The 21,828-nt window shown below is 39.2% G+C and overlaps 1 protein-coding gene across 1 annotated transcript in view; it reads right to left on the reverse strand.

Annotated features, from left to right (window-relative positions):
- Nucleotides 1-1,783: 1,783 nt before the first annotated feature.
- Nucleotides 1,784-21,828, reverse strand: part of MROH9 (maestro heat like repeat family member 9) — a 115,958-nt gene continuing 95,913 nt past the window's right edge. Inside the window, exons 21-24 of the mRNA XM_064595528.1 lie at nucleotides 13,432-13,482; nucleotides 12,923-13,007; nucleotides 5,967-6,071; nucleotides 1,784-1,896 (exon numbers count right to left, since the gene is read on the reverse strand). Coding sequence (XP_064451598.1) covers nucleotides 1,784-1,896; nucleotides 5,967-6,071; nucleotides 12,923-13,007; nucleotides 13,432-13,482 — 354 coding nt within the window. The remainder of the gene's footprint in view (nucleotides 1,897-5,966; nucleotides 6,072-12,922; nucleotides 13,008-13,431; nucleotides 13,483-21,828) is intronic.

Raw genomic sequence — 21,828 nt, forward strand, 5'->3', positions numbered from 1 at the left:
TGGTGATTAACATAACATAATAAGAAATAAATAAAATAAATAAAATAAAAAATAAAAAATAAAACCTTTGAAATTGCTTTAGAAGGCTTAAAGTTTATGAAAATGTTACGTGTAATGATGAAAATGTTTTAGTGATGATTACTGTACAGATCAATCTATAGTGATGATTATCTGCAGATCAATCAAGTGGGTTTGAAGATTAGCATGCATTTATTTATATGAAACCCAGTATGTTTGTGAACTAGTTTTGCTGGCTTGACTTCTGAAGGTGTTAGAAGAGATTCAAACGTTCTTTGATCTTTTCATCAGAGAACAAAAAGTACCCTGTTTAAGCACACCCGTTAACATTTTCTGATGGGATAAAAGTCTGTGGGCATACAATCATGGGTTAATAAGTTATAGCAGAAAACTGCTTCCTGTCTTGTGGAAAACAGGACATGCTTCGCTTATCTAGTACAGGCTCTACCAAATTTGTGGGATTCTTGCCTGCTTTTGCCTTACCTATAGAAAACTCATATCCAGAAATAGTAAAGCCTACCCTTTGAATTGCTTAAGATTAATTACCTTGTTTGCTTCAAGAATCTTGTAACCCCCTGCTCTGCACTTAGGCCTCTGCTCTGCACTTTATTACCTAAAGTCTTTGCATTAATAAACAGGAGAGTCTAAGAGTGGCTTGGGGAGTCTATCCTCAGGCTCCCTCTCACCTCTCTTGACTCAACAATAGTCTCAAGTCATTACTTCCGCCGCCATGGGTTTTGCTGGTCAAAGCCCACAGGATAGTGGTCGGAGCCCACAAAAGCCAGAGTTGTTATGTGATGGCTATTTAATTAATTAATTAATTAATTTTATTATTATTACTGTCATTATGTTCAGTTAGCCAATATATAGTACATCATTAGTTTTTGATGTGGTGTTCCAACGATTCATTAGTTGCATAAAACACGCTGTGCTCATCACAACATGTGCTCTCCTTAATACCATATGATGGCTATTTTATAGTAAAATGATTTTTTTCTTTTCATTCCAAGGACTTCCTTAGGCTCAAAGAGGCACCCACTTATTTTGACATCTCAACTTTCACGGTACTGAATATCTACTGTCAAAAGAAAATTCAGAGAGATTTACCTGATATGAATATTTTATTGAGTGAGAAACAAAATAGTCTTGAACAGGGAGACTTCAAACCCAAAAGTGGTATGAAGCTCAGAGGCATTATGTTACAGGATGGCTTATAAAGTGAAAACGAGGAAGTCGTTTAACCTTTACAATGATGATGATGATAATCACTATCAGATTATTACAATATAAGTTTCCAGATGGCAGGGGATTGTTTAAAAGTGATTATCTTATCCCATTTTAGGAAGATGACACATTTCATTTATGATTTTTAGAGTTAAATTGCATTTACATTTATGAACTAAGCTAGACTAAGTTTTGCTTAAGTGGCTTAGCTGGTTCTGTCTGCTCAGGGGATCTTTAAGCCTGATCTCCATCTTATTTTATTTTGACACTATCATGCCTTAGCTACCATTATCATCGTAATTGCACAATGATATTTCATTTCCAAAAATAGATGATAGATTTTTCAGAGTGTAGGAGTCATGTTTTTTTTTCTTCCTTGGATTTCTCTTGGCACAATTCCTAGCACGATGCCCAATGCACACATATATTCTTACTGGATTATTTACTGAATGGTCTGAAGTTTTAGAAATAGGGCCCAGTTTTAGAAGCAGAAGCCTAGTACAGGAGAAGAGGCTATGATCTTTAGCTGTCTTCCTTGCAGTCAAGCCCATATAAAGTTATGAAACTGACAAGTATTGCTGTACTGCTTCTCACTGTCCTTCACCTTGATAATATCAACCATTGTGACATCGTTGCTAAGGGTTTTGATCAGACCTGAAAAAAAAAAAGTCCAGTAACAGAAATATTTTCTTTCCAATTGGAGACCTTGCATTCCTGGGAAATCAATCTTTACAATAAAAAGCAAGCATTTATAATTTTTGATTTATAATAAGAAATATATATTTGGCCTTCATCCTCATTCTTGGCACAGAGTTCCTAAAAGCCTTGGAATTGCTAAGTGATGAAAGTGGTAAAGGAATCTTTTGTCATATTAAGGAAGTGACTTTGGTTCCCCCAGGTCACCTAAGAATGGCAGGGAGATGCAAGAGGAGCCAACCATGGTGCTTAAGAGGGTTGGAACTTTCAGTCTTATCCTCCTGCCTCTTGGGAGGGGAGAGGGGCTGGAGGTCCCTATCAAAGGCCAATGACTTAATGAATTCATTACTCCATAAAAACCCAAGAGGACTGGGTTGGGGAGTTTCTGGGTTGGTGAACAAATGGATATTTGTGAAGAGTGGCATGGAAGCTCCACACACTATCCCCATACCTTGCCCTATGCATCTCTTCCATCTGGCTGTTCCTGAGTTATAGCCTTTTATAATAAACTGGTAATTTAGGATGTAAAATGTTTCTTTCAGTTCTGTGAGCTGCTCTAGTAAATAAATTGAACCCAAGGAGGAAGTCATAGGAACCTCCAAGCTGTAGCGAGTCAGTCGGACAGTCACAGAAGCTTGTGACTGGCATCTGAAGTGGGTGAGGCAGCAGTCTTGTGGGACTGAACTCTTAACCTGTGGAATCTGATGCAATCTATGGGTAGATAGTGTCAGAATTGAGTTGAATTGTAGGACACCCAGCTGGTGTCCAGAGAATTGCTTGGTGGTGTAGGGGGATTCCCTCCTCCCCCTGCCAAATGTGAGAATTGCTCTCAGTGCCATAATATTAAATAAGAATGAGATGAATGAATAAACATTAGGCAACATTTATGCATAGTCTCCACAATGAAAGTCAAAATTACCAAACAGTAAACTTGTTAGTCTTTTTAGTGGTGTGTCAAACCAACAAATTATCCAAAGACTCATATATGAGCTGAAAGTCTAGGTAGAAATCTACCTAGCACCAAGTTTCAACTGCCTCAGTCTTCAGAGCCAGGAATAAGACTAAGAGATGCCTGTGGGTAATATGATGGCACTCAAGACTTGGGAAGAAAAGAAAAGACAAAGAGGAAAAAAATCGAAGAAGAATGATTTAGAATCAGACAGATCTGGTTTGAAACTCAGCTCCAACGTGTATTAGCTGCATGAACTTAAGAAAATTATTTCATTTCTAAATCTTTTTTAAAGCAGTAAAACAGGGATGTAGACTACTGCAGAAGGTGGTCACAGGAATAAATTAGCTGATGTATATGAAACTTGGCAGAGAGTATTTTTGCACACATACTCATTTAGCAGCAAAGCATGATTATTCTGGAAGAAAGCACAGCTGGTAAGGAAAATATAGGCACAAAAATATATTCTGTTTAAGAGAAGCTTTCTTAGGTTAAGACAGTGCATGTTGTAGCTCTTAGTAGAAGTAAGCAAGTAGCTTGAGAAATCAAGTGGTGAATCACTGAAAGTGGCCTTTATTTAATCACTTACACCGAAGCCAAACCTAATCTGTTTTGCCCTGACACATGCATTTGAGGATTAAAGATTCTTAAACATCAGTGAACACCAAGATGAACTTGAGTGGATTATGAATCAACATAAAACAGATTACCATGACCAGGCTCATCCCAAGCCTACTGGATCAGAAATGAAGGGCAAAGTCCAAGAATTAATCACTTCCCTTGTAATACCTCACTTCACTCACTAGCTCTGAAAGGAAGAAAGCAAAAACCTTCCCCAGGCATTAGAAGTGCCGAGTTGAAGGATCAGAAAAGTCCAGCATAAAAACTTGACCAGACCACACTAGATTTGGTACCCTTGGTTACACAAGCTACAGGTCCTGGCTACTTTGACCAGGTCCTTAGTAGGGAGCAACTGCACATTCATATAAACACCCTGCTTCATGTCTTTTAGGGTAGTGCTACTTATATTTATGCTTAACTTAGCTACAGGGAAGGCCATCTGGTTCTTATTTCAGAGTGTGGGTTTGAGATACTCTTAAATTCTTGTGTAACTTGCATAAAATCTAGAATAAAAAAATTGCTTTTTCTATCTATTGGATATTTGACCTTGGGTAAATTACTGAATGTTTATGAGTTGTAAGTTTTTCTTTCATAGAATGGGGAGATTAACATTAGCAACTTGATAGAATTGTGTTATAGTAGTAAATTCCTATATTACATGACTATTTTCTATTCTAATCAAGATTCTGAAGGCTCAAATAGACAAAACTCAGGGAAACAGCATTAATTCTATGATGTTGCCGTCTAAAAAGCTTAAACTATAAAACTACCCAGTACAGAGCCTGGTATAAAACAGGTTCTTAGAAGTACCAGGGCTCTCTCTAACTCTTTCCTTAACTCATGGCAACTTTTCATGTTCTGCCTTGCTTGTTATTTTGCACTCTTATTATTATCTCTTGCATTATTATTTAATTTCCTGTCTGTCTTGTCTTTCCAATTACCCTTTAAACTCTTCAAAGAAAGAGAATACATGTTACACTCTTGGTGATATCCCCATGCCTAGCATAGGAACTTGAAACAAAAAGTAGTCAATAAAAGTGTCATTTGATATAGGACACCAAAAAGAGTGATAGAGAGGAGTGACAGGAGTTTGTGATGAGCAGAGTTAAGTGTGTCAGATGTAGAGTAGTGCTCAAGTTATGGATGTTTAATCTCTTCCAACAGTTGGGCTGTGGCTTCTGCAAAGTCCTATCTTCATCTTTCAAACTTCATTTCTCTAATCATTTAATTTGAATACATATTTGAAAAACATTTAAATAATGGAAATAATCTTAAAAGATACAGTTCTTCAGGCTGGCTCCCCAGGGAGAGGTTGGGAGAGCTTTAAAGAGGACTTGGTAGGAAAAGGGTGGTGGGTTAAGCATGTAGAGGCAGAGATTTATTGGCACCTGTGCACTTAAAGGTCATGCTTCCTCATGGGTTGCATGTCTAGTTAGCATGTTAAATCTCCATCCTTGGGCATGATTTTTAATATTATAATGAGGGAGAAAGGGTGAAAGTTCAGTGCTGGGGTGAAAGTTGGTACAGACTGGTTTGGTCTGATTTTTGCCAGTCTTTGTAGTCAAGTCCTTTTTTGGGTAAACATTTCTGCCTCTGCATTCCTGCAAGATATGCTACTCAATGGGCATAGAGTTTTAGCTATCAAGGAATGCTGGATTTGGTGGTTAAGGTCAAGGGAACCTGAATCCGTCTCTGTTCTGTTTCAGCTGGATGTCAAAGACAGGAACTGGACCTCTAGTTCTATAGAAGAGTTCAGACGGATGAAATTTGGAATGTCTTAGTGAGAATGAGAAGCCCAAACTGAGGGCATGAGGGTGTAGAAATGGGCTTATGAGTTGTAAAATAACTGTATATAGCCTCAAATGTATAACTGAACATGAGACATTTCGGACTAGATGAGGTTTTACCTATATTGGCTGGATCTGGCACTTAAGGTATAGAGTATGAATTAAAAATTGAGTGATACTTGATGAACTGTAGAAATTGCTCAAGCCTGTTTGGAAGCCTCAGTCAACTGAACTTATACATGTTAAATGTACTTTGCTTAGTAAAGGATCATTACGGATCCACCTGAGTTATGTTTTAAATGGCTTAGGTTAACTTTGGAAGAAGGGGCACCAGGAAGCAAAGCAGTGAGGTCATCTGAATTTTGGAGGCTCAAACCAAGAGATTAGGCAGCACTGATAAAGAAACCCAGGCACAGTTGTGGCCAGGAGGCTGTGCTCTCGAGTTCTCCAACCCATCACCCTTCTCCTCACCCTTGGAAACCCTGGTAGCCCTGTGTACTTGCAACTCTGTAATTGGCATGATGTCTCCCAGAAGTTGAAGGAGGCCAATAATGACAGTGTTGGCTTTTAAATTGTGGAGGGGAGATCAACATATTTGTAGAGGGAGATCTGACTGTTGCTGTGGATTTTGAGGATGGCTTCCTCAAGAAAGGATAAACAGAAGGACTAACTAGTGGCGAAGATGACAGCATCAGTGTTTTCCTCCTTGGTGCCATCTTCAAAGGACACTACTGTTTCTGTAAATGCCTTCATATTTGACCTTGTAATAACGTGGCCTGAGAGAATGACTTTAAGAAGATCACTACTACTATGGGAAATTGCTGAGCAAACTTGAAATTAAAGAGGTGACTAGGATTCTAGGATATGTTGGCTCTTCATTCAGGTTTAAGTTGTGCCTTATTCATCTGGCCCACAGGTACAAATCTTTCACCATACTGTTTAGAAAACGTGTTCTCCTTTCTAAAAAGATGAAGCCATGACTCCAAAAAAGGGCAGGTAATTTTTTTTCATAGTAGTATGTGTGAGTTATAGACAAAACTGCCCGTATTCTTGTGTCAGATTACAGGCATTGGTGGTAGTCGTTGGCATTGTGGTGATGGTGGGGCAGCCATTAGGAATGAAAGTATGAAGAGGCAGGGAGTCTGTACCTTTAGCAAAGCCCAGAAAGTGAGTGAGAGATGAAGTCCCAGTAGCATTTGGGGTAAGGAGCTGAACCTGCTGGGGTTTAGCTCCTTAAACTCTCCTTTCAGAGTCAGCTTGGCTGCAAGAAGGTCACCCTCTTTGCTCTTCCATGCAGAAGAATGAGCTAAATGCCAAATCTATGGTACTTCTATTGCTATAAATGAAACGGACATAATTTCACTGTAAAAAGAAGAGTCCCTAGTCAAGTATATTATAATTTATTATCTTATTATTAATAAATTCTTTGTCTTCCCTCAAATTGAATATATGTTAGTAGGCCAAAGTGCTTGGTATATGTGGGGAAATCTCTCATGACTTTGACTATTAGGCATATAATTAGGATAATCTTTTGTAATGGGGAAATTACTAGAGGTCATCATCTCCTTAGATGACCTTAATACCGATTTATAATCTGTGGCCCTCTGACTCTGTCCTTGGTATCACTCTTCTGTGGGAAGTAAAAAAATATCAGATAGTTTGTGTTGATTTCTGGGAAACAAATGCTGGGGACAGTGAAAGCATCAGATAAGTATACAATAAATCTTGGTTTGTACTGTTTCTACTTTCTGACCTTCCTTGGTCCTCAGATCTTTGGTTCTAATGCATGTCTGGCTGTATTACATAGACTAAAGGCAGAGTGGCTGCAGGTACTTAATATACTTCTGTTCCCCATTAGAGTTGCACTAGAAGGCTAAGGATATCAAAGTAAAACTTCTCTCTAACTCAAAATTGATGACTGTCTAGATTACAAAAAAAGATGATAGACCTTTTCTAGATATTCCATTGGGAGTTCAGAGTCTAGGACATTGCCTCTTTATCAGTTGACAGCCTCATAAGCAAGACACTAGCACAATGAAAAATAAAAATACAATAAAGTTCAAATTGGAGACATATTCCTTTAATAGACTTAACTCTCTCCACTGGCTATGTACTTGATCATGCACAAGTTATTTAGATTCTCTAGACATCAGAGTTCTCATTCATTTCAGTGTATCTCACACTGTTGTCCTAAAATGAGATATTGCACATAAGGCCTCTGGACATGGAGAGGCACTAGGGATGGTGCAGTGGTATTAACCTGAGGAGTCTAGTCTGTGCATGGAGTTCTGGGATCTTTCCATGACCAGGTGTGGAAGAACTATCTGCGCCATTACTTGTGGGTTTTTTTTTTTTTTAACACTCTTTTTATAAGAATGTGGCCTTGAACATGGCCTTGAACATAAAACAGATTGTGTACATATTGAAGGGAAATGAATAGATGGAAAGAACTTTGGGAATGAAAAAAAGTCAGTAAAAATGTGAACATGTGAGAGATACTGAAGCTGACCTTAGAAAACACTGCCAGATTTTTCATGTTAGCGATACATAGATCTGCAATAACCCATGGTGAGTGTTTAGAAATGAATCCCTTTTCTTGGTTGAGAAGATAAATTTTGTACTGTAAAAAATATGTGTGAGTCATAAAATATCACATGTGTGATCTAAAAACTCCTCCAAGTTTGCAGCTAAGCTTCTTTTCTGATTTTTTCCCCCCTACTTTGAACATAGTGATTGAGTTACATTATCTTATGTCTACAGCTTGAAGCTGATGGCGGTACAAAAGATAAAAAGTGATTCATATGTGATCACCTCAGAAAACTGCATACAAGGAGCTATTAAACATAAGCATGAAAGATTTTTTATGAGCTTAAGAGAAAGCAAAGAGTTGGGAAAAAGCTGAAATGGAAGGCAAAGCCTGACGGGATGTGCCAGGGACACCTGAAATCCTCATCCAAATCCTACACAGTTGATACCTGGTGCAATAGGCTTCTACCTTGGAACTAAAAATAGCTTGAGGGCAGTTGACCAGCTGACATCTGCTTCATGTGCACACATACAACCACTGCTCAACTCCCTAGGGTAAGTTTTAGTTTTCAAGTTTGACCTGTAACTTTCCTAAGATCTTATGATATCCTCTCAAGAAAGAAGAAATGATTTTATCTTTTAAAAAATTTTATTATTAAGGTTTTTTTTTTAATCCTGGTGTAGCTAACATTCAGTGCTATATTAGTTTCAAGTATACAATATAGTGTAGAAACCTACATATTTTAATAGAGCTTGATAGGATATGATTTTATATTAAAGCTTCTAAAACAAAATAAATAAATGCAAAACTTTGCATTAAATATGAACACAAATTTTATTTTATATTTATGCTTGGCTACAGATTAGAAATAACCATCTTGCTAACACCTTTTTCTTCTCTTCTGCCACCTCTGCTACCCCCTCCCTCCGATAGAAACAGAACACAGGAGTTTTAGAATCAAATAGATTCCAAACCAAATAGATCGGGGGTAAGAAAGGGAATAGAAGCAAATGTTTATGGGTCTGGAGCATGGAGTTGAGCAGTTTCTTGGATGATGGCATCTATTTTTTCTATGATATAGGGAGCAAAGTCATCTGTTGAGAACAAGTGGGCAAGTGGTATAGGAAGAAACTTTGGGAAAGTGTTAAAGGTAGGAACTAGCCACATGGCTTCCCGGGGGCCCCAGGGACTAGTTGGGTTTGAGGAGCATGAATTTCTAATAGAACATAATTTGTTCACATGCAGTAGCACCTTCTGGGTGCTTGTGTGATTTTCCTCCAGGAGTAATGTCAATCTAGGATCTAGGATCTAGAAAGGGGATACAACTGAAACTGTGCCCCACAGGGTTGATGAGGTTAAAATTATCACCAGGAAGAACCCCACTGACCCCCACCCCCCTCTTCTTCTTCACAGGAATGTTAACCTTATCTTTTAGAGGCGAACAACAGGGAGAGCTCCAGTGGCTAGACCAGTTTGAGCTCGACCACAGACTCACACCTGCACAGATGGATTATGGAGTGTCTGACGGTTAAATCTACCCCATTATAATGTTAAAATCTCTGCCTAAAGAGGAGCACAAACCTCCTTGTTAATGACATAACATATGATGCATGTATAGGCATGTTTCCTAAGTATGCATGTATGACCTTATACCCACATTTACATGTGTTGACAAAACTCCCCTTTCTGAGTATTTATCCTAACCCTAAATAAAAGAAGCCCACTCAACTGCACTCAGGGAGTTACAGCTTTGGAAGTTATTACGCATGGTTCCTCATTGCATCTAATCAATTTTGCTTTGGCTGACAATTCCACCTGGTATAGTTTCTATCTGTGTCTCACCGAGGAGCGAATTCACATTCATTCAGTTACATAACGGGTGAATTGATCCAAGATTTGTGTTTTCTTAGATGGGTCCAACAGAAGAAGGGTGGTGGAATTGTGTATTTTGTTAGGAAGGTTGCTGAAATGAAAGACAAGAGTCCTAGGCTATACAAAGAAAGAAATGAAGATGTGAGGGGATGGGCTCAAGAGTCTGAATGTCCCAATAAAGTGGAGACCTGGTGTGGTAGGAATGAAGGTTTTGGGATGAATTGTATCCCAGTGAGTAAAGATCCCCCTCAAGGAGGGCACGTATTGCAAGGAGCACAGGTGTTATACATAAACAATGAATCATGGAACACTACATCAAAAACTAATGAAGTACTGTATGGTGACTAACATAACATAATTAAAAAAAAAAGATCCCCCTCATCAAAGAGGCTGGCCATCATCCAATCCATTGAGGGCCTGAATAGAACAAAAACATGGAGGAAGGGTAAATCTGCTCTCTCTTTTTTTCAGCTGGGACATCCAAGTCCTGTCCTCAAACATTGGAGCTTCTGGCTCTCAGTCCTGGTTCTCCAGCTGGCAGACAGTAGTGGGCTTCTTGGCCTCCATAATGATTAAATTGTAAGTTCTGGGCATAAACAAAAGATTTGAAAGAATACCATTTTATCTCACCTGCCCTGCCAGGTGGGCTTGTCTCCTCACTGGGGAGACAGAACTGGAAAGTGTGGTTCTGGCCACACTTCCCTTAAATTCTCTTGATGGGAGAGAGGGATGAATGCACTCCAGGGATCCACAGATCTGGGGAAGAAAGGACTTGAGCCTCCTGCCCATCCTTATAGATGCAGGGGAGCACCGGGAAGCTGATAAGACCCCAGAGCTTCCCAGGTCCGCCATGAAGTGAATATAAAAGGCAAAGTGCCTTAGGCAGCCCCATCTAATGTCCCACAGTTGGCGTTTAGAAAAAGGAACAGGTTTTGTCATGTGTCAGGGAGGCCTGAGTGGCTGAGACAGCTGAGCGTCATGAGGTCTTGAGGTGAGAATGAACAGGGCCCAGGGATGAACTAATGTTGAATGACAGAATTCCTGACAGACATGAGGTAGAGTCAGCAGTGTGGGGATGCTGAGCAAGGACCAGCTACATCCACTTTCTTGTCACCAGAGCACCTGCTGGCTTGGAGCTACCTGAGCCCTTTAACATCCTGTCTGCAGGATGGACGGGGGGACAACAACTGAACTGACTGAGAAGGTTTCTGTCACTGGGCAGAAAGGGGGTTTAAACAAAAATTAAGTTGTTGTGGAAAAATACGGTTAATATAGAAAAACTAAATGTCTTGCATATTAGAATTTGTGCTTGTGAATAATCTTCTGTACAGTAGGTAACATTTATTGCTTAATATATGCCAAGAACCACGCCAAGTACTTCACATCAGTTCCTCAGGCTTTATCTCCTTGGAGTTGAAATAAAATAACAGAACTTTGGGACTAATCCTTATCATCTTGTTCCTCTTATCCTTTATATCCAGTTTTCAAGACCTATGGCATCTATATCCAAAATATACATTGACTCCATCCACTTTTTTTTTTTGCCTGGTACCACCATAGTCTAAGTGACTCTCAAAGCTGCCAGGTACAGAGACCAGAAGGTAACAGGCAGAACATAGAAAGCTGAGAGAGAACTGCCCTGGCAAACTTTGATAGTGTCTTAAAAGGGGTTACTGGGAAAGGTACTTACACATTCTGGGGACTGGGGTTATCAAAGGGAGGTTTTAAGGCAGAAGAAAGCAGGCAAGGTCTTGGTCAGAATTTGTGAACTTGGCAAGAGATGCTGGTCTTGGAATCTGTTAAAGAACAAAATTCAACTGAGTAAATTTGAAGATCTAATTGGTTTTATTCAACAGTTCATGGACATCACTGCTTCTAGTAAATGGAGGGGCACTGGGAGGATCTGTACAAAATGGAAGGATTTTGTAGGCAGAAATGGGGTGGGACACGGAGGTTATTACCAAATGAAAATAAAGGATTGTTTCAGGCAAGGTTACCTTCCCTTACAGGAAGACAGGGGGTCTTACCTTGCAGATTACCTAACTAGTGCTGGTCAGAAAAATTCCACTGATTGGTTTAAAATTCCACTCCTGGGAGAGGCTGAAATTGCAGTTAGGATAGGTATTAAATTTTGGTGGCGCTTACTATGAGTGACTCCATTTTGGGCCTTTTTTTTTTTTTTAAATAAAACACATGAGTCTGTTCAGAGTTACTGTTATATCAGTTAATCTGTGATCTTGGAACACTTGGGTCTGATGAAGGGATGGTTTGTGCTGCACATCATGGTGTGGTATAGTCTATCTTGGTACAGTTCACTACCACTTCTTTCTTGGGCTTGTGCAACAACCCAACTGGTCTCCCTGCTTCTAAACTTTCCCACCTCTAATTCTTTCTTAACAAAGCAGCCCAAATGATCTTTTTTAAAACTTCAAATTGGACATCATTTTCTTGCCTAAAACTCTTCATTGGTTTCCCATGGGACTTGAAATAAAACCCAAAATTCTTGGTACAGCCTGCACTCCTATCAACCATTCCAGTATCATCCTGAGCAACACACCCCACCCAGACCCCATCTCCTCCCCCACTATGTTCCATCCATCCCACCCGTTTTTAAGGACTCCTTACTGTCTCTGTGCCTTCACACATGGTGTCTCCTCTACCTGAATGATCTCCAACTCTTCCACTGCTACATTCCTACATAACCCCACATCTCAGCAGAAAGAAGCCTCCCAAATCTCTATTTTATATTAGGTCTTTTTATGACATGATCTCAGAGCCTATTATATTTCCTTTCATAGCGTGCATAACAATTTATAATTGGACACTAATTTGTACATTTATATGTTTAAGATTGCCTTGCCGGTAAATAGTAAACCCCATGAGCTTACTACTGTACCCCTAGCACTGCTTGGCAGACAGCACTTGGTAAGTATTAATGATGAAGGATAGTTGGTAAAAGGCAGGCAGGGACAAGGGGCCCCCACCCTAAGAGGAAACCACCCTTAAAATGATTTTATGCCACCCTGGAAGGAGCCCTCCACCCTTTCCCACATGATAGATAGATGACAAAAACCTGATCGGATGACAGGCTCATGGAGGGTTAATCAGATTAAAACAGCTCACCACCAAGCCCACAGAACCCCCTAGACTTAGAAACTCTGGGGGCAACACTCTTGGGTTCCCTCCCTCTTCGGGAGCTTTGGACTATCACTCAATAATAAACTTTACTATCGCTCAATAAACTTTGCTGCCCACCACTCTCCATCTGTTCTACCTCTATTCTTTGAAGTGGTGTGACCAAGAACCACGGGCACTAAAGGAAAAAAAATCCTGTAACATTAACTTAATGACAAATGAAAGAATTGCAGGGACTGTATTTGGGCTTGGTTTTGGAAAAGAATCTGGATGTCCTTCTGATGCCCCAGGCTCACACTTCTCCATATACCTGAAACTAGCTCGGTCTGTTTGGTCTTGATTAAGGAAGGTACTCAACCTAATTTTAAAAAATTTTAAATAGGGATATATCCTTCCTACAACAAATAAAGTTGTTGTGAAGGTAACATATGTATAAAGGTTTGTAATAATCAGGATGTTTGCATGAACATAAGATCCTGTAACCAAGTGTGATGCCCTCATGTTATGAGCCTAAAAAGATTACAAGTCACAGAGCTTAACAATCAACAGTTGGGTAGGTTAGAGTCAGAAAACTTGGGTTTGAATCCTTGAACTTCACTTACTAGTTCTGTGTCCTTGGGCAAATTACTGTCCTTGTGCCTTGGTTTCTTTATCTATGAAAAAGGAATAAAAACCCCTTACCTTCAGAGGGCTATTATGTAGACGAAATAATATAACACATACAAAGTGCTTGGCTCTTAGGAAGTGTTAAAAAAAAATTCAAGTAGTAAATTTGAAGATCTAATTGGCTTTCTTAAGCAATTCGTGAATTAGGCAGCTCGCCATCCAGCAAGTAGAGAGATGCTCCAAGGAACTGTACAAAATGAGTTTTTTATAGGAAAGAAGGTGGAGAAAGGAAGTTATTAGGAAAGGAAAAGAAAGGATTATTGGATTGCTACATCTTTTTGCAGGGAAGGGAAAGTCTGGCTTTTCTTTCTTTGTTTTTAATTGGAGTACATTTGACACAGAATGTTACATTAGTTTCAGGTGTACAACATAGTGTTTGGGTTATGCCATGCTCACTACAAATGTAGCTACCTGTCACCATACAAAGCTAGTAAAATAGCATAGACTATATTCCCTGTGCTGTAACTTTAATCCCTGTGATTTATTTATTCCATAACTGGAACAATGTGCCTCTCACTCCCCTTTGCCCATTTTGCCCATCCTCCCACCCACTCCCATCTGGTAACCATCAGTTTTCTGTATTTATGTGTCTATTTCTGCTTTGTTTGTTTTTGTTTTTTGGATTCCACACATAAATGAAATCATATGGTATTTGTCTTTTTCTGTCTGACTTGTTTCACATAGCATAATACTCTCTAGGTTCATCCATGTTGTAGCAAATGGCAATATATCATTCTTTTTATGACTAATATTCCATATATATATATATATATATATATATATATATATATATATATATATATATATATATTCCCCACATCTTAAATCAATTCATCTATTGATGGACACTGGGATTGCTTCCATAGCTTGGCCATTGTAAATAATGCTGTAAAGATATGGGAGCATATATCTTTTTGAATTAGTGTTTTTTTTTTTTTCTTTTGTTTTCTTCAGGTAAATATTCAGAACTGGAATTACTGGATCATATGGTGTTTCTATGTTTAACTTTTTGGGGAAACCTCCATACCATTTTCCACAGTGGCTGCACCAGTTTACATACTCACCAGCAGTACATGAGGGTTCCTTTTTCTCCATATTTCTCCAACACTTGTTATTTCTTGTCTTTTTGATGTGAGCCATTCTGACAGGTGTGAGGTGATATTTCATTGTGGTTTTGACAGAGTTTTTATTTTTTATCATGCAGATTACTTCACTAGCACTGATCAGGAAATTTCAGATTGACTGTTAAAAGATCACATTCCTAAAATAGGTTGAAACTCTAATTTTTGTTTTGCCGTCCTGGGGGGCAGATGACTCCATTTAGGGCTTGTTTGTTTGTTTCTTTTTCTCTTTCTTTCTTCTTTCTTTTCTTTCTTTCTTTCTTTTCTTTCTTTCTTTCTTTCTTTCTTTCTTTCTTTCTTTCTTTCTTTCTTTTCTTTCTTTTCTTTCTTTTCTTTCTTTCTTCTTTTTTTCTTTCTTAACAGAGGAGCCCCATAAAAGTTTACTGTGATCAGTTTAGACACAGAAGCACACTCTGGGGAGGAGCTATGGTAAACCTATGGAAACTGCAGAGCCAAGCATGTGTCTGTTATTTTGTAATTGTGGCTTAACAAAATAAAAAGTTGTAAAGAACTTTTATTTTTTAATTTTTTAATTTTATTATGTTATGTTAATCACCACACATCATTAGTTTTTTTAAAATTTAATTTTTTATTGTTATGTTAATCACCACACATTACATCATTAGTTTTTGATGTAGTGTTCCATGATTCATCGTTTGCGTGTAACACCCAGTGCTCCATGCAGAACGTGCCCTCTTTAATACCCATCACTAGGCTAACCCATCCCCCCACCCCCCTCTCCTCTAGAACCCTCAGTTTGTTTCTCAGAGTCCATAGTGTCTCATGGTTCGTCTCCCCCTCCAGTTTCTCCCCCTTCATTTTTCCCTTCCTACTATCTTCTTCTTCTTCTTCTTTTTTTTTTAACATATAATGTATTATTTGTTTCAGAGGTACAGATCTGAGATTCAACAGTCTTGCACAATTCACAGCGCTCACCATAGCACATACCCTCCCCAATGTCCCTCACCCAGCCACCCCATGCCTCCCACCCCCCACCACTCCAGCAACCCTCAGTTTGTTTCCTGAGATTAAGAATTCCTCCTATCCAGTGAGATCATATTATGTTTTTCTCTGATTGACTGAGAGGATAGTATTTTTTAAAACTATTTCATTTGGTAAAGACTTAAGTGTTTGAAATACCTGTAATATCCTCTGAATGCATGACTGTGCTTATTTTAAACTTTTCTGAAGTAGAGAATATTTCATTTTTGGAGTTAGTTTATGATTTTTTTTCTAAACACATCTGTAAAGTGGTGGACATTTTACGAGCAAGGAAGGACCTAAAATACTCCCAAATTTCAATATGTTATACAATAACTTAGGTAATTAATATCACATGTATGTTAGACCTTATTGACTTATAGTCTCTGTGTCCTCTTAAATAACAATGTGAAGCAGCCTTTTCTAGCTTATTTATTGCAAAACACATCATGTTCATTAGCCACTGTTGGTCCAGATAACTCCTATTACTTGGGGCTTTTCCTCCATTTGCCCACTCTCTTTATTTTTTGCTCTTCTTGGCTACAGTTATAACCCCTTAATGGAACACCTTCCTCTGTAGCTGACAGTTGGTGAAGGAATTTATTCTGGAACATATTCCATATCTATAGATGGTGAAAGGGAGAATAAAAGGGAGAAAGGCATTAACTGAAATCAAGCTGTAAAGAAATAGGACCCCAGGATATCAGGAATTAAATTGTAGGATAGCTTAGTGCTTCTGTCCTCAAATACGTATTTCTAAGGGGTGGTCCAATTTCAATCAATATATGATTATAGAATTTTGGTTCCCATGTTCTTTGACAAAGGATCTCCAGAAAGAGTATTTCTTACCATTCTCTTTCCAAGCTATATTTGTAGTTCTCAATTTTTTCTCTGTGTCATGGTGAGGTGGTGAGGGAAGAGGGACAGAGAGAAGGTTTTCTTGAAAAGGAATCAGCAGAGTCTAGGGAAACCAGAGCATTAGAAACAAAACTGCTGAGTCCTACTCCAGCTCTGCAACTGAGTATCGGGAGGCTGAAGGAGGCTGGCTGAATTTTTTGAGGCTGCACTTTGTGCATCTTACCTTATTCTCACTGGGTTGGGAGACTAAAGAGGGATATTGCCTTTTGTGATAAGTGTAATATTGTATTTTGAAATATTAAAAGTGCAAGGAAAATGCAAAGTTCCACCTCCCGTTCCCAGTGTCAGTCTGGACAGAAGCCCTCACATGACTTCACCTGTGGTAGCTCCACGTCAGTGCGGCTCACTTTCCCGACTGTACTTCTCCCCTCTCCCCTCTCCTGCAGATGGCCATCAAACAGATTTTTTTCTGATAGCTTGATGAAATCATGCCCCTGCTCTGTATCACTACTGAAATCTCAACGTAAGGAGCTTAAATGCCTCTGCCTAACATTTTTTAATTCCTAAAATATTTATCTAGTCCCTAATATGGACCTAATATTTACCTAGTTCCTAAAATATTTATCTAGTTCCTAATATGGCATTGCGCAAAGTGCTGGGTGTTCGATGACTAATAGGACACGGCCCTCATCAAGCTTGTAGACTAATGATGAGAAAACAGATGATTTCTCTCTCTGTTCAGGATACTATAACAAAGTACCACAGACTGGGTGGCTTATAAGCAAAAGACATGTATTTCTCATAGTTGTGGAGGTTGGAAGTCTGGTGTCAGGGAGCCAGCGTGGTCTTGAGTTCCCTCTTCCAGGTAGCAGACTTCTGTTGGATCTTCTTCACATGGTGGCAGGGGCTGGGGAGTTCTGTGGGGTCTCTTCTGAAAGGGCTCGGCTCTCACAGCCTCCTAACCTCCAAAGGCTCTACCTCCTAACACCCTCACACTGGGGGTTAGGATTTAACATATGAATTTTGGGGGAAACACTAACATTCATGCCATAGCAATTTCTTTATTTCCTTTTCAATGACACTGACTTATTTAAAAAATCATTTATCTGGTTTTGACATCAACATATATTTGAGTGCCTGTTAAATGACAGGCACTGTTCTAGCATTTGGGGCAACAGTAGTGGATAAAGTTAAACGTTCACCCTCACAGTGCTCTCCTTCTGGCTGAGATTACTCATAAAAATAATACCTGCTTAGAATTACAGAAAGCAAAATGCAAAAATTGACTTTCCTACTCTATACCCTTCATTTCTTCTCCCCAGAGGTTATCACCATTAATGGCTTTTTGTATCTTTCCCAAATGTTCTATGTTTATGCCAATATGTGTGACTATTTTATTTTTAAGCAAATGGATCAAACTCTAACTCTATATAATGTATTTAATCAGGTCACACTTAACATCATTGCAATGGGTATGTGTCTTACAATCAATGCCATCTTACAGCTCTACTTGGCAGAGTACTTTTTTCTTTTGTTTTTGGTACATAAAATAAGGGCAAGTCTTATGATTGTACCAATAAAGTATGGTACAGGACTTGATTACGAGAATAGAATACAATACTGTACCAGTCAGGATTGCATGGGACCAGTCTAATTATAGTAGACTGCAAGTAACAGAGATTAAAAATGGTAGCTAAAAAAAGGAATGTAAATTTTCCTTATCTAACAAGAAGTTGAGGAGTTGAGAATGCAGAGTTAATGCATGGCTTTAATGACCCACTAGGGCTCAGGCTCCTTTTTGTCTTTTTGCTTCTCATGGTGGTTTCACACGGTGGCTCTTTTCTTCACAGTAGAGTGACCACATTCCGGGCAGACAGAAAGGATGTCATCTGCCTCTAACCCTTCAATATACAACAGCGGAGAAGGAACAGGTAAATGTAGTAAGAAACTACCATTCAGAAAAAGGAAGGGTGGGAAATGTGGGGGTCATCTGTCCATAGCTATCATCAAATTCTGCCTGGCGGACATGGTGAGGACTCTGGGCCCTAGCTCAGGAGTAAGCTCATTGGTTAGGCAATCTGGAAACTCCTGCTTTGATTCTGCTTTCTGAGAGTCCATTGTCCTCTGTGGACCTGGATCTTTCCTCTCCAAGGGGAGGATTATGATGGATTCACTTCTGGGAATTTGCCCAGCTTTTGAAGTCCGCTTATTTTGGTGGGAGTTTGAGTGCACTGAGATTACTCTAGCACTTAAAAGTTTTTACAGGCCAGGCTTGGGGCTCCTTTGACCAATTTATTCTATTCAAATTTGCAGGTCTGCCATCTGTTTGCTTCCAGTCATTTCCACACATAAGAAACAACAGCTGAAGATCTTGTGAAGACATGCTTTTTACATGTGAAAATTCTGATCTTTTTCCTACAGGCTTCTGTGTTATCTTTTTAGATGGCTCCTGCTGTGAGGAAATTTGAGAAAATGGCAAATTCCATCTGCAACAGAAGCTTTCTGCTTTTATATGATAGTAGCACTGATTTTATCTCCTAAGCCTCTGCTTGTAATGCTTTCCGTTTGGTAGCAGTCGGCTTTCTTAACTCTGCAGGGCTACAAACTGGGACTGTGGCAGATGGCATTCTCCCAAAATGGGTGCAACGTTATCCCCAATCCTCCATGCTCTTCTTACAGACTTACTATGACACCTCTCCTACTGAATGATGGGTTCTAAGTTCCTTCCCCAAGCATCTGGGTTGCTTATGGCTACAGCAGAAGCAGCATTTTGTGACTTCCAAGGATAGGTCATAAAAAAGTGATACAGCTTCCTTCTATTCTCATAGGAGTCTCACTCCCGGAGCTGTGAAAAAGCCTAGGTCACATAGAGAAGCCATGGGTAGCTGTTCTGGACAACAGACCCAGCTGAGGTTCTAGTAATGGCTCCCATCAACCTCCATTCTTGTGAATGCTTGGGACTATTCAATCAAATGAAATAAAAATAATAATGGTCACTTTCACATAATACAGAAAGTAAACGTAGAGATGTGGCATGTTGGATGATAAACACTAGTCTAGAAGATAATTAAATAAAATTGTCTTAATTATGGATTCACGAATTAAAGATATAAATCATTGTGATCATCTAGAACCACTGAAGAATTAACCTTGCAGGACTATTATTTACTCTGAAAAACACTGAAGTTTTTTCTTTGCCCATATAGCAAGAGTTTTATTAAGATAACAAGTAATTTTTCAAATGTTTGAGAAATCTCACTTTGCATACTTTTTGACAGTTGCTGATTTATTAAAGGGAATATAATATTCAAAATGGTAAATGGATATTTAGAAACACATAAGATTTCTTCTTGATCCCAGATGGCAATTGCAGGCCTTAGGTCCTAGCCCAGAGGGATCAGGCCAAAGGCAGTAGCTGCCGTCAAGTGAGCTAAAGCTTCCTTTTCATTTCAGGGTGGCTTTGGCTACTCACAAATTCCTACTTCTTTGGCAGAACCCTCTCCTCAGGCCTAATAGCTGTCTCACTGCTTTACGTTCACTCTTTCATTGAAACAGGCACTCTACCAGGTGCACAGAAATGAATAAAAAGATTCCTTTTCTCAAGGCACTCTTATCTAGTGGACAAAACATTTGAGTGCAGTAGTAAAATTCTGCTGTGTAATATTGTGCCTCTTCCTGGAAACACAGAAGGACACCTCTGCTAGTCTTAGGAAGCCAAGGCAGGGCACCAGGAAGAGGTGAAGAATTGGCTGAATCCCCAGATGAAGTGGGAATTAGTGAAGTAAAAACATCATTCAGATTAAGCAGGCTGAAATCACTCGACTTAGATTCTGAGCCTCGCATTTTACATCTGTAAAATCGGGGTAATATTAGAGTTGCAATAATAAGAAAAACGTAAAAACACTATGTTTAAAATTCCTGGGGGCAGTACTTTGAAATCAGTAGGCTTGTGATGAATGGGAGCTCTTGATGCTATTATTGTAAGGGGAAAGAGGAAGAAGAGGGTTGTAAGGGCAGGAACAATAATAAAATTAGTAATGTTCATGAATGATTAACTATTAGACCGTGAACTAAGTCATCTATACTTATTCTCTTAGGGCAAGTTAACAGCTAGCAAGTGGTGGAGTCCAGGCCACCTGATTCTAAAGTCTTCGCTCCAGATCACTGTGTTGGGACAATAGCATACAAAATAAGAGGAGGTTAGGGATATAATGAGGTTAGAGAGGTAAGCAGGGCTGAGAGAGGGAAGGTTTGCCAAGCTCAGGAGTTAGAATTTTATGCTGAGAACAACCAGGACTCACTGAAGACTTATCAGGAGAATGATATGCTGGGTTTTCCCTGGGGGATCCTATAAGCAGAACAAGACTCCTAGTGATGAACCCCAAATCAATGAGATGTGAATTGAAGGTTCAGAGTCCAGGGAAGGAGCTCTGCTGTGGAAGGTCACCCAGCTATTGATCCTCTTAGTCCCCACAGCTTGAATAGCCAGGGGTGGGGGTGGAGGTGCATGGAGAGGATATCTCTCCCAGCTCAGAGGCTTTCAGGAATAACCTACAAACTCAGGAATCCAAATGAGGGGACATAACTGGACTAGAGATGTGGCCTTTACTGACCCGGTGATTTATGTTTATACACAGTATTTTATAAGGTGTTCATATATAATTATACTGTTAAAGCTTCATAATAATCCTGAGCTTGCTTGGAGAATATTAACCCATTTCACAGAAAGAGAACCTGAAATGAAGTGGATTCCTTAAAGCTTTGAGCTGGTAAGCAGAGAAGACAGGATTCAACCCCATGTCTCCTCAATTCAAGCCTAGGTTCTTCTACTGTTATTCGAAGAGGGACTCATTGTAGTAGTGGTTCACACCGATTGCTGAAAGGTTTTAGGACCATTGTGACACTTCCTTGCAAGGACCACTGTGACACATTCTTTACCAAATGTGCCTTTCTGTCTACCCACGTGATTATTGTAAGGTGTTGTTGCCTCAATACCATGGACACAATTCACTATTTATTAACTTGGCATCAATGTCTATTTAGATATTGCAAAGAAAGCAAAATATATTGGAAAGTAAACAAATTAATGTAAGTATATTAAACTTCCAATTTTTACTTTGCCAGATGTTTAGAATCCAAACTATGCTGGTCTAAACAGTAACTCTATTTAGAATTTAGATACTTTTTTCTTTTTACAGGGAAATAGACTCTCTTCCCCTGCTGCTCACCCTATTATGGAAGGACTGACTGGCAATATCTTATTACAATCACGTATCTGGAAATGCTTAATTTATACCCTTATTCCCCAGTACAGTGCCTTGAGTGCACTAGACACTTAATAAATGTTTGTTTATAAATGATTAGGTCCTGTCT

Source organism: Mirounga angustirostris, unplaced genomic scaffold, assembly GCF_029215605.1.
Source record: "Mirounga angustirostris isolate CCGP_5_RB_7025 unplaced genomic scaffold, mMirAng1.0.hap1 SCAF_6, whole genome shotgun sequence".
In the NCBI taxonomy this organism is placed as follows: Eukaryota; Metazoa; Chordata; class Mammalia; order Carnivora; family Phocidae; genus Mirounga; species Mirounga angustirostris.